The following is a 12,040-nucleotide window of genomic DNA, read 5'->3' as shown; positions in this document are numbered from 1 at the left end:
ACGCTGCTTTCAGGACTAGATCCCACTTCCCTCCCAGAATTAGGAATACAACCCAAGAGTCCTGGCTTCCAGCCCCTCCTGCTCTAATCACTAGCCCCCACTCCCCTTGCAGAGCCACAAATAGAATATAGGAGTCCTGACTCCCAGCCCACCCTGCTTAAACACACTAGACACCACTCCTCTCCCACAGCCAGGGATAGAACCCAGGACTCCTGGATCCCCACTCTCTGCTTGCAATGTTCATTCAAAATTAAGCCCCTGTCCTGCCACATCTGTTCCAGGTGGACGGAGTCTTCATGGACCTGCCGTTCTACCATGAGGAGAAGCTACAGGCCTACATCAGTGGATCCCACATCCTCATCAAGACCGCCTTCGACCTGAGGGTGACCTTCGACTGGAGAAGCCTGGTCCGGGTCACCGTGCCCAACACCTATGCCAACGCCCTCTGTGGCCTCTGTGGCAACAACAACCAAACTGCCAGAGATGACCTGACCAAGAGGGATGGGAGCCAGGCGGCCAATGCCCTCCAGTTTGCAGAGAGCTGGAAGATGGGGGAGGTCCATGGGTGCTTGCCCAGTTGCATCAGGGACTGCCCAGTCTGCAGTGAGGATCAGAGACAACCCTACAAGGGAGATCGGTACTGCAGGGTCCTCACCAGAGGGGATGGGCCATTCAGAGAGTGCCATGAGGTCATCGACCCAGCCCCCTTCTTTGATGACTGTGTCTTTGACACCTGCCAGTACAAGGGTCACCATGACGCTCTCTGCAGTGCTGTCAGTGCCTACGTGACGGCCTGCCAGGCCAGGGGCATCCAGATACGGCAGTGGAGATCGGCCTCATTCTGCAGTGAGTGTTGCTAATTGTCTTTGCTTTATGTGTACATAGTGTGCATGTGCAGCGCCCTCTACAGGGTGGACTCAGAATGGCTCAGCCATGTGTCAGTGGCCCTGTAGAGTTATCCTCTTGTAGTAGTTCTCCTCCAGTGTCACCGACAGTAAGGGTCACTTCCTCAGCTCTGCTTTAACTTTATTCTATAGTAAAGTAATCCTGTCTGCTTGCTGGCCCCTTTCTCCCAGGTGTAGGAAATACTTTACAAACACTAGTCATCCTTCCCATAACAGTGCAGGAAAATAGAGGCAGAGAGAAATAAAGTGATTTGCTCAAAATGACACAAGAAGCCAGTGGCAGAACCCAGGAATCCTGACTCTCAGTCCTCCGTCTCTAAACAATACACAGCAGCCCACTGCCAGAATTTGAAACACAACTTGGAACAGATCCCCTTGTCTGCAGCTCTTACCACTAGACCAAACGCCCCTCCAAGAGTCAGAAAGAAAACCCAGGAGTCCTGACGCCCAGTCCACACTGCTTTAACCCGCTAGACCTGACTGCCCTTCAACATCCAGGATACAACCCAGGAGACCTGACTCCCAGCCTCTAACCACTAGGCCCCACTCCCCTCCCAGAGCTAGGACTAGAACCCAGGAGTCCTGGCTCCCAACCCCACCAGAACAACCCTATTGTAAGTTATTTGAATAGAGAGAGATTTCTTTCAACTTACCTTTGCATTTCTTCTTTCTCTCATCCCCATCTGAACGTTCCCTCTGATCTTCTCCTGCAGGTCCCACCTGCCCCCATAACTCCCACTACGAGCTCTGTGGGAGCGGCTGCCCTGCCACCTGCCACGGGCTCTCGGCGCCGGACGGCTGCGATGCCCCCTGTGCCGAAGGGTGTTTCTGCGATGCCGGGTTCCTCCTGAGCGGAGACCGGTGCGTCCCCGTCGCGCAGTGCGGCTGTGTGCACCAGGGCACGTACTACAGGAAGGGAGAAGAGTTCTACTCCAGCGCCTCCTGCCAGGAGAGGTGCCGGTGCCAAGACAATGGGATCGTTGAGTGCCAGGAAGCCTCCTGTGGAGCCAACGAGCAGTGCAGGGTGGAGAATGGAATCCTAGGCTGCCACGCCACGGGCTGCGGCAAATGTGTAATGTCTGGTGATCGTCACTATCTGACCTTTGATGGACGGGCCTTTGATTTCCATGGCACTTGCACTTACAGCTTAGCCAGAGTCTGCAGCAGTGACACTGGGCTGGCAAACTTCTCCGTGGTGGTAGAAAATGAGAGCCACAGTAATGGCCAAGTGTCAGTGGCATGGATGGTGGTGTTCTCCGTTCATGGTTACACCATCATGGAGAGGGGAAGGAAGTGGAAAGTCACGGTAAGTCCCTGTTTGAGATTATTCTCATTGTAGCCTAGAGCAGTGGCTCCCAGCCTTTCCAGATTACTGTACCCCTTTCAGGAGTCTGATTTGTCTTGTGTACCCCTAGGGTGACCAGACAGCAAGTGTGAAAAATCGGGACGGGGGTGGGGGGTAATAGAAGCCTATATAAGAATAAGACCCCAAAATCAGGACTGTCCCTATAAAATCAGGACATCTCATCACCCTACGTACCCCCAAGTTTCACCTCACTTAAGAACTACTTGCTTACAAAATCAGACATAAAATACAAAAAAGTGTCACAGTCACACTGAAAAATAGCTTACTCTCATTTTTACCATAAAATTATAAAATCATTTGGAATATAAATATTGTATTTGCATTTTAGTGTATAGTGTATAGAGCAGTATAAACAAGTCATTGTCTGTCTGAAATTTTAGGTTGTACTGACTTCACTAGTTTCAGAGTAGCAGCCGTGTTAGTCTGTATTCGCAAAAAGAAAAGGAGTACTTGTGGCACCTTAGACTAACAAATTTATTAGAGCATAAGCTTTCGTGAGCTACAGCTCACTTCAAATGCATCCGATGAAGTGAGCTGTAGCTCACGAAAGCTTATGCTCTAATAAATTTGTTAGTCTCTAAGGTGCCACAAGTACTCCTTTTCTTTTTGACTTCACTAGTGTTTTTTATATAGGCTGTTGTAAAACTAGGCGAATATCTAGATGAGTTAATGTACCCCGTGGAAGACCTCTGTGTACCCCTGGTTGAGAACCACTGGCCTAGAGTGACTAACATTGTGTATTGTAACCAGGACACAGCTGCTGAGTCCCCACTAGTGACGGGTGAATTTCCCTCTCATTGGCACAGGTGGACGGGGAGCTCTACACTCTCCCACTGGCTATGGACGATGGGAAACTTCAGATCAACCAGGAGGGGAACAACCTCATTGTCTGATCTGCCTCTGGCCTGCAAGTCCTTTACGACACCTCCCATTATGTCCTAGTCTCCATCCCCAGCTCCTACAAGGGACACGTGTGCGGCTCGTGCGGCAACTTCAACGGCGAGAAGAAAGACTACTTCCTGCTGCCCAGTGGGAAGAGCGCCCAGTACGCGGATGAGTTCGGGGCCTCCTGGAAGGTGCCCGTTGATGGTGCCACGTGTGCCAGTGGCTGTGGTGAGAGGTGCCCTGTCTGCGATGCAGCCAAGACAGCGCCGTACCAGGTGGAGAGTTCCTGTGGGCAGATCAGAGCCACCTCGGGTCCCTTCAGAGACTGTCACTTGCTGGTCAGCCCTGCCAAGTACTTCAACCATTGTCTCTATGACGTGTGCTGCCAGTGGGGTGGAAGAGACCCTGTGCCAGAGCCTCCAGGCATACGCGGCCGCGTGCCAGGCAGCTGGGGCCAAAATCAGAGCCTGGAGAACGGCCTCCTTCTGCCGTAAGTCTACAGGGCAACCTACAGCCTGCTCTTATCTTCAGCTGTATTTGCAGTTAGTGATGTGGTATCACAATCTCTCTGCCCATCAGAACCTTTGCGAGGGGTGAGGAGACTGGTTGGGAGCATGCTGCAGGAGATGGGATGAGTGAGGTAGGCCTGGTCTACACTACACCTAAAAATTAGATTGACCTAGCCACATTGCTCAGGGCTATGAAAAATTTCACATCCTGGGTGACATAGCTAGGTTGACCTAACCCCACTGTAGACACAGTTGTGTTGATGGAAGAATTCTTCCATTGACCGAGCTATCGTATCTCAGAGGTAGATTAACTACATGGATGAGAGAGCCCCTTCTATTTATGTAGGAAGCATCTACACCAGGATGCTAGAGCAGAATAGCTGCAGTGCGGTAGCTTAGCTGCTGTAGTGCAGACATAGCTTCAGTTTTTCATCCCTCTCTCATTCGCTTCTCTCTCTACAGCTTTCACCTGCCCGGCCAACAGCCACTACGAGCTGTGCACTAGATCCTGCAATTTCACCTGCGCTGGCTTGTTCTCCCCTGCCCAGTGCACTGCAAAATGCTTTGAAGGCTGCCAGTGTGAAGCCGGCTACGCATTCAATGGGGAAACGTGCACGTCCATGGAAGGATGCGGCTGTGTGCGTGATGGACGCTACATCAAGGTGGGTGCTGGGATGTGAGTCGGCTGTCGTCCTGGATGCTGTCATTTTGCATTGGATGCCCTTGTAGGTGTGGGATTGTCCCAGCTTCCCACTGGAGTTACAGTGACTGTGTGTCTGTGCTCTTCAGTGCACCGACACACAAAATCTACAGCTAGGTCCTGCCTTCAGGCACCCATGTGACTTCTGCTGCAGTCAGCAACATTTGGTTAGATGAGCATCCAAACACCTGCCCTGTGTGATCCGTGCACGTGGAAATGAAACTATGCCATGAACTAGGGATTCATCACAGGAAAACCAAGGGATTGGATGGAAAATGGGATATGGAGCCCTTCCTCACTAGAGGGCGCTGGCTCTGATCTGGCCCAGCATGGGACACTGGCTGGCTTGGGGGGGTAGGGAATGGGACATACTGCCTTTCCTCTCTCAGGGGCTGCAGGTCTAATCCTGACCCCAGTTAGGGTAAGTGGCTGGCTTGGAGGCTGGGGAATGGGATAGAGGTCCTTTGCTGTCTAGGAAGTTCATGAACTTATCATGCTCCGTCTTCAACTCAGTCAGGAAGCAGTTCACACAACACAGTCAACCTGTGAAAGTCGTTGCCGGGGGATGCTGTGAAGGCCAAAACTATAACTGGGTTCAAAAAAGAATTAGATAAATTCAGGCAGAATAGGGCCATCAATGGCTATTAGCCAAGATTTTCAGGGTCCCAACCCCATGGTCTGACTTGTCCCTAACCCTCTGACTGTCAGAAGCTGGGAGTGGATGACAGGGGATGGATCACTCACTAATTGCCCTGTTCTGTTCATTCTCTCACCAGCATCTGGCACTGGTCACTGCCAGAGACAGAATATTGGGCTAGATGGACATTGGTCTGACCCACTATGGCCATTCTGATGTTCTCACTCGAATTCCATGGTTCTTTCAGCCCAGGTTGGCTGGCCTATCCAGGGGATGGGGTGGGGGTGTGGTTGGACCGCAGGTGCTGTTTACACTCAGGCTGATAAGTCACTTTGCCATGAAGACACAGGCTAAATCACTGATAGCCCTCCTGTGCCACAATTCACTAGGGAAGAATTCCCATGTCATGGATTCACAGGGGCTGGTTCATGCCCCAGCCTGTAACTAGTCCCTTGGGGCAACTCCTTTAGTGTTCTGGGCCCCAAGGACCCACACAGCTCCACAGGGGCAGGCCTGTGGCCCCATGAGACCGCAATTGGCCCTTTGGGCACCAGAGATCCCTTGTCTCTCCATGGCTCCCTGCAGCGAGTCCAGCCAAGCTGGATTCCTGTGGGAGTTTTTGTTCCTGCCTCTTCAGGGTGCAAAACCCTCAGTGAGACTTTGCAGCAACACCAGGCATCTTTTCAAGGTAACAGCTTGTTAGTTCCATGGCTACAGCATCTGAAAGGCCTTGGGTTAGCCCAGAGAAGCAAAGGTCACGGCAGAGTTCAGACTGGCTAATGCCTTGGCTCCCTTGAGCCATGCTGCTGGAGGAACCATGTTGCTTCCCCTCTTTGTCTCTCTCCCTTTGTCTCCATCCCAGGAGAGAGCCCCTGTGAGCTAAGCTCTTCACCCAACCACCTGCCACTTTTCCCCTTCATTCTCCGGCTCAGGCCTTTGCTCTGCTTTATTGCAGCTAAATTCCTGTCTCTTGGTAGTTGGTCAGAGCAGGTGAATGTCCCAGCCTTTGGGGTTTCCATTGTCTCTTCCAGACCATCTTCCAGTTCACATGCCTAGACTTTATTCCATTTGTTAACTCTGGCCTCCAACCAGGTGGCTACATGAGTCCAACACCTCATCCCCTCCCTTTACACTCAGCACACAGCAGTACAAAGCACCGAGGGAAACTGAGGTGCATGTATATCTGATAAAGTATTACCAAAATTCCCAAATTTGACACACCTAGAGCTGCTCAGTTTATTGCAGCAGAAAGCACCATGGGAAATGCCTCCAGAGGTCCCAGCGGCACACAGGGTGGAGCTCAGCACCGGGGGGGGGGGGGACAGCACTGGAGGGACACTGGGGTAGGGTTTTGTAGTGTGGCTGCTCACTCCTGGTCGAGGCTACCCCAGAGGAAGAAAGATCTCCCAAGATAACTCTGCAGTAAAGACATACCTTTTGGGGCAGGAACTGTGTCTTACTATGTCTATGTACAGCACCCAGCGCAATGGGACCCTGGTGTCAGTTGGAGCAGGGAGAATCGCTCACTATTTATATGGACAGCACCCAGCGCAATGGGATGTCCACTGAATGCATCCGATGAAGTGAGCTGTAGCTCACAAAAGCTTATGCTCAAATAAATTTGTTAGTCTCTAAGATGCCACAAGTCCTCCTTTTCTTTTTGTGAATACAGACTAACACGGCTGCTACTCTGAAGCATGCTACTGTAATTTAAATAATCAAAGGGAGCTTTGAGTTGATCCTATCTTGGGAATTTTCTCCTGCTGCTTTCCTGTGACAAAGTTGTTTGGGAATTTCCCTGCAGGCCAGGGAGAGCATCATCTCCAGCGCTTGCTCCGAGAAGTGCACCTGCCAGGCCTCAGGCGGGCTCGTCTGCGAGCCACACAGCTGCCCCAACAAAGATATCTGTGCGCTCCAGGATGGGGTGCGTGGCTGCATGAAGCAGGAAGGCTGGTGCACGCTGCTCCCCGGAGCCCAGCTCACCTCCTTCGACGGCGCCTCTGGAGGAGATCTCCACAGTGGAGCTTACGAGCTGGCCTCTCTCTGCAATGACAGCGCCCCCTCCTGGTTCAGGGTGGTGGTGGATATCAGGGCATGCAGTGACGGGGCCGTGATGGCTGGGACAACCGCCTACATTTTCTTCAAAGATGCTTTCATAGCTGTGAAAAGGAACAAGGAGACCTGGGTAAGAGGGGGCCACATTAGAACAGCCTGAGTGGAAGGGGCAGGAAGCTCATTCAACTGCCACCAAAATGATGAAAAGACTAGAAATTACAGTTATGTTGATCCTCTTAACTGGGGCTGATCTGGGCAGCTCAAAGATCAATTCACTCAGCCCCATGAACCCCCTGTGTTGACAGGACGTGGTGTACAGGCTGTGGGGGATGACATGAGTTATGGATGAACAATTATTCAGTAGCAAAGACTGAATTAAGACTCAGAAGTCCTGGCTTCCCCCTGTTCTAACCCACTAGAGTCCACTCCCCTCCCAGAGCTGGGGATTCAATCCAGGAGTCCTGACTCCCAGCTCTCCCACCCCCCACTGTGTCCCACCTCTAAGGTTGGAGCAGAGGCAGGGAACTGCTCTAGAAAGGGTCTCTGTAACCCAGTAGGTTCCCTGGGAGAGATTCCTTCTTTTGCTGGGGCACCTGGCCATTGGGGGAAAGACCACCCTTCATGGGAGGACCTGTCCACTGAGGGAGAGATTGCCCCCCTGGGACAGAGGGAGGAATCAGAGGCAGTATCATGATGTCACATTGAAAACTCGGTAACCTGAGCAGCTGTTTAAAGTGTTGTTCTAGGTATGTTGATCCCAGGATATTAGAGAGACAAGGTGGGTGAGGTGATACCTTGTATTGGATCAACATCTGTTGGTGGAAGGGAGAAGCTTGCAAGCTGTACAAGCCTGAAGAAGAGCAATGTGTAGCTTGAAAGCATGTGCTGCCACCAACAGAAGTTGGTCCCATAAAATATATGATCTCACCCACCTTGTCTCTCTCTTGATTGGCTGCTGTCATTTATGCAAATAAGTGCAAGTATCATTAATCAAATGTGTAAATTAGGGTATTAAAATATTTGCATAAAATCTCTATAGTTCTTGACTTTTCCCACTAAGAAACACAATTGCTCACAGGTCAGTAACATTGAAGTCACGAGAGACTTCAGCCAATCAAGTTGCCTATGCAAATCAGTGCACCTTCATTGGGTATTGACAGAATTGGAAAAATTTGCTCTCCAGAGCACTGTTTATTGATTGGCTTCTCAGTCAGTCACAGTGTTTTCTGCACCTCTCAGTCTAAGACTATTGCCTTTTATTGTGGACCATAGACTCTAGTCCCCATTGCCTTATAATGGGGCGCATAGTCACTAGACCCTTTTGCTTTGTAATGTGGCCCATAGACTCTAGACCCCAGGTCCCATTGCCTTCTAATATGGCCCATAGATTCTAGACTCCATTGCTTTTTATTGCAACACAGACTCTAGATCCCGCTACCTGGTATTGGGGCCCATGGACTCTACAACCTGTAGCCTTATAATGGGGCCTATAGACTCTATATCCTGTTGCCAAGTAATGTGGCCTATGGACTCTAGCTCAGCTCCTGGCCTTCTATTTCATTCACCTCCACATTCCCCAGTTCTCCTCTGACCTATGTCTGTGTGCTCCAGGTGAATGGGCGCCTGGTGCAGCTGCCGGCGAACGTCTCCGATGCTGTGTCTGTGCGCGAGTCTGAGGGCGGCGTGGCTGTGATCCAGGCCTCGGGGATGACTGTTCTGTTCAGCCCCAGCGGGGAGGTAACAGTGAGTTGTCGAGAGCCTGGCTAACAAGCTGTGCGCATCCTGCGGGAACTTCAATGGCGACGTCTCCGACGACCTGCAGTTGCCCAGCGGGAAGGTTGTAGGCAACATTGCTGAGATCATTGATGCCTGGAAGGCCAGAGACTTCTTTGGGTGGTGAGTGGCTTTGCAGATGCTGCCCTTTCCTCTGATCTTTCTATGATGGTCTATAGGTACCTCCCTGGGGATGAAAGAGTGGTTGTAACTCCCTGGCCTGTGCTGAATAGATGGTCTAATGGTCCCTTCTGGCCTTAAAATCTATGAATCAATTGCAAAGGAATCTTACTGAGACATTGTCCCAGTCCTGAAGGAGGCTGACTAACTTCTCTCCTGTTTTTGTCTTCTAGTAACGTCTAAACAAAATCCTGGCTGCTGAAGCATTTTCCCTCCCTGAAGTGGACCCCCTCTGCCATCTTAGCTAGGAATTGCTCATAGTGCCATAATTGTAGCCCTCATTACTTTCTGTGTCCTATAGGGTATTAAATGAGAAAAAGACTTTGTTCTGATGGTCAGTAAAAACAAATAAACCTGCAGATGATTGTGAAGCAGTAAACTCATTTTTGCAAACTTCGTTTGGTGATTTTATTATAGCAGCCTGTTCCTTTCTATCTTAAGGTAATTTCCTGACTCAGTGCAAGAGAACAAGACAGACTTTTTGTTCCGTGTCTGTACAGGGCCAAGCACAACGGAGTGCAACTGCCATACAAATAGTTAATAATAGTAATAATAATGCATCCTGCTACTAAAACTTGTTAGTAAGGATGAAGCTTTATCCCAAGAATTAGAGAAGTCCATGTTTCTTGAATTAATGGTCCTGAGTTATATTCCCCATGGTAGCTGCTGTGTCTGTTTCTGCTACATTGGCCTTGGGGAGAGGGGGTGGGGTAAGATAACAGATGTGCAGGAGTTAACAAGCTGGCTACATCTTTGGGGGCAGAGTTAGAGAGGCTTCAGCAAAGAGCTACAAGGATGTCTGAAGAAGAGGGCCAATAGAGCAAAACTTAAGGAGCTCAATCTTCATCAAAGAGAAGGTTAAGAGATTATTTTACGTCTTAATTTGGCACTGATGGAACCACAGATGGAATACTGTCTCCAGTTCTGGTATCTACAGTTCAGGAAAAATGTTGATAAATTGGAGAGGGTTCAGAAGAGAGATATGAGAATGATTACAGGAATAGAAAACATGCTTTTATAATGAGAGACTCCAGCAGCTGTCTATTTAGTAGAACAAAAAGAAGATTAAAGGGTGACTTGATCCCAGTCTATAAGTACCTAAATGGGGAACAAATACTAAATTTGATCTAGCAGAGAAAGGTCCAACACAATCCAATACCAGGAAGTTGAAGCTAGACAATTTTATACTGGAAATAAGGTGTAAATTTTTAACAGTGAGAGTAATTAGCCACTGGAACAATTTATCAAGGGTCATGGTGGATTTTCCGTCACTGGCAATTTTTAAATCAAGATTGGATGTTTTTCTAACAGATCTGCTCTAGGAATTATTTTGGGGATGATCTTTGGGCTCTTTTACAGAGGAGGTCAGACTACATTGTCACAATGGTCCTTCTGGCCTTGGACTCTGTGAATCGAGGAAATGTCTTGACTAGCAGCTGTAAACTAGAGCAGTGCAAATAATGATTTTCCTTTTTTGCTGGAAATTATAAGAAATTAAATATTTTGAGTTTAACATTTTTTTAAAAATAAATCTACATTTTAAGGATATTTTGAAATGAAAAGTCATTTTTAACCCAAAAAATCAAAATGTCTCATTGTGAAATTGTGAACAAAAAATGTTGAGATGTTGGGTTTTTTTCCTTTTTTTCCCCCAACATGAACAATTCAGCCAAACCACATGAATTTGCAAAACATTGTAGTGTCGTCAAGTCTGAATTTTTCACTGAAAAAAGCTTTATCTGAAAAGTTTCACCCAGCTCTATTCTAAGTAGGGCGTGGAGAATAGAGGGCTTTTGTATCTAGCAGACAAAGGCAGAATGAGCTCTAATTGCAAGAAGTTAAAAGCCACAAAGCTCAAATTAACTATTAATGGCTGCTTCTTGAAGCAGCTAGGCCTGGAATCCACAAGGGGAAAGGCAATCTTGATTTAGTTTTCAGTGGCACACAGGATCTGATCCAAGTGATGAATACAGCCGAACTGCTCAGTAATAGCAACCATAATATAATTAAATTTAACATCCATGTGGGGAGAAAAATACCAACGAAACCCACCACAGTAGCATTTAACTTCAAAAAGGAGAACTACACAAAAATGAGGAAGCTAGATAAATGGAAATTAAAAGGAACAGTCACAAAAGTGACTGCAAGCTGCATGGAAAATTTTTTAAAACCCCATAATGGAGGCTCAAAGTAAATGTATACCTCCAATAAAAAAAAAAAAAAAAAAAACAGTAAGAGGACCAAAAAATGCCACCCTAGATAAATAATAGCATATTAAAGGCAAAAGGGCTCACAAACTCTGGCAAGTCAAGTGTAAAAGTATAATTAGACAGGCCAAAAAAGAATTTGAAGAACAGCTAACAAATGACTCAAAAACTAACAGCAAACAAATGTTAAGTACATCAGAAGCAGGAAGTCTGCCAAAAAATCAGTGGATCCATTGGATGACTGAAGTACTAAAGGAGCATTCAAGGAAGACAAGGCAGAGAAGTTAAATGAATTCTCTGCATCAGTGTCATTGCAGAGGATATGGGGGAGATCTCCACACCTGACCCATTCTTTTTAGGTGAGAAATCTGAGAAAATATCCCAGATTGAGGTGTCACTAGAGGAGATTTTGGAACAAATTGATAAATTAAACAGTAATAAAAGTTACCAAGACGAGATGTTATCACCCAAGAGTTCTGAAGGAATTCATTTATGAAATTGCAGAACCAGTAACTGTGGTATGTAACCTATTGCTTAAATCAACCTCTGCACCATATGACAGGAGGTTAGCTAATGTAATGCTGATCTTCAAAAAAGGCTCAAAGGTGACCCTGGCAATTACAGGCCAGTAAGCCTAAATTCAGTACCAGGCAAATTGGTCGAAACTGTAGCAAAGTGAAGCAAAGGGGGAAAAGTTTCCATCGGGTGGAGGGCAGAGGTGGAGTGGCTGTCTGCTGATTTTGAGCAGTCAGATACCAGGACAATAAGAAGAGTTCAACACGGAGCTATTTGGCTAAGGGAGGCTTTGAAAGACCAGTTCAAT

At 48.1% G+C, this 12,040-nt stretch overlaps 1 protein-coding gene across 1 annotated transcript in view; it reads left to right on the top strand.

Moving 5' to 3' along the window:
- Positions 1-9,226, top strand: part of LOC119847607 (IgGFc-binding protein-like) — a 43,010-nt gene extending 33,784 nt beyond the window's left edge. Inside the window, 8 exon segments of the mRNA XM_043502311.1 lie at positions 282-846; positions 1,619-2,211; positions 3,078-3,532; positions 3,534-3,646; positions 4,128-4,327; positions 6,807-7,187; positions 8,669-8,953; positions 9,184-9,226. Of these exon segments, the coding sequence (XP_043358246.1) occupies positions 282-846; positions 1,619-2,211; positions 3,078-3,532; positions 3,534-3,646; positions 4,128-4,327; positions 6,807-7,187; positions 8,669-8,824 (2,463 nt within the window). The 3' untranslated portion in view covers positions 8,825-8,953; positions 9,184-9,226.
- Positions 9,227-12,040: the final 2,814 nt, after the last annotated feature.

The sequence above is a fragment of the Dermochelys coriacea genome, chromosome 24 (assembly GCF_009764565.3).
Source record: "Dermochelys coriacea isolate rDerCor1 chromosome 24, rDerCor1.pri.v4, whole genome shotgun sequence".
Classification (NCBI taxonomy): domain Eukaryota; kingdom Metazoa; phylum Chordata; order Testudines; family Dermochelyidae; genus Dermochelys; species Dermochelys coriacea.
Note: the sequence above shows the minus strand (reverse complement) of the source record. Positions and strands in the feature narration are given on the sequence as shown.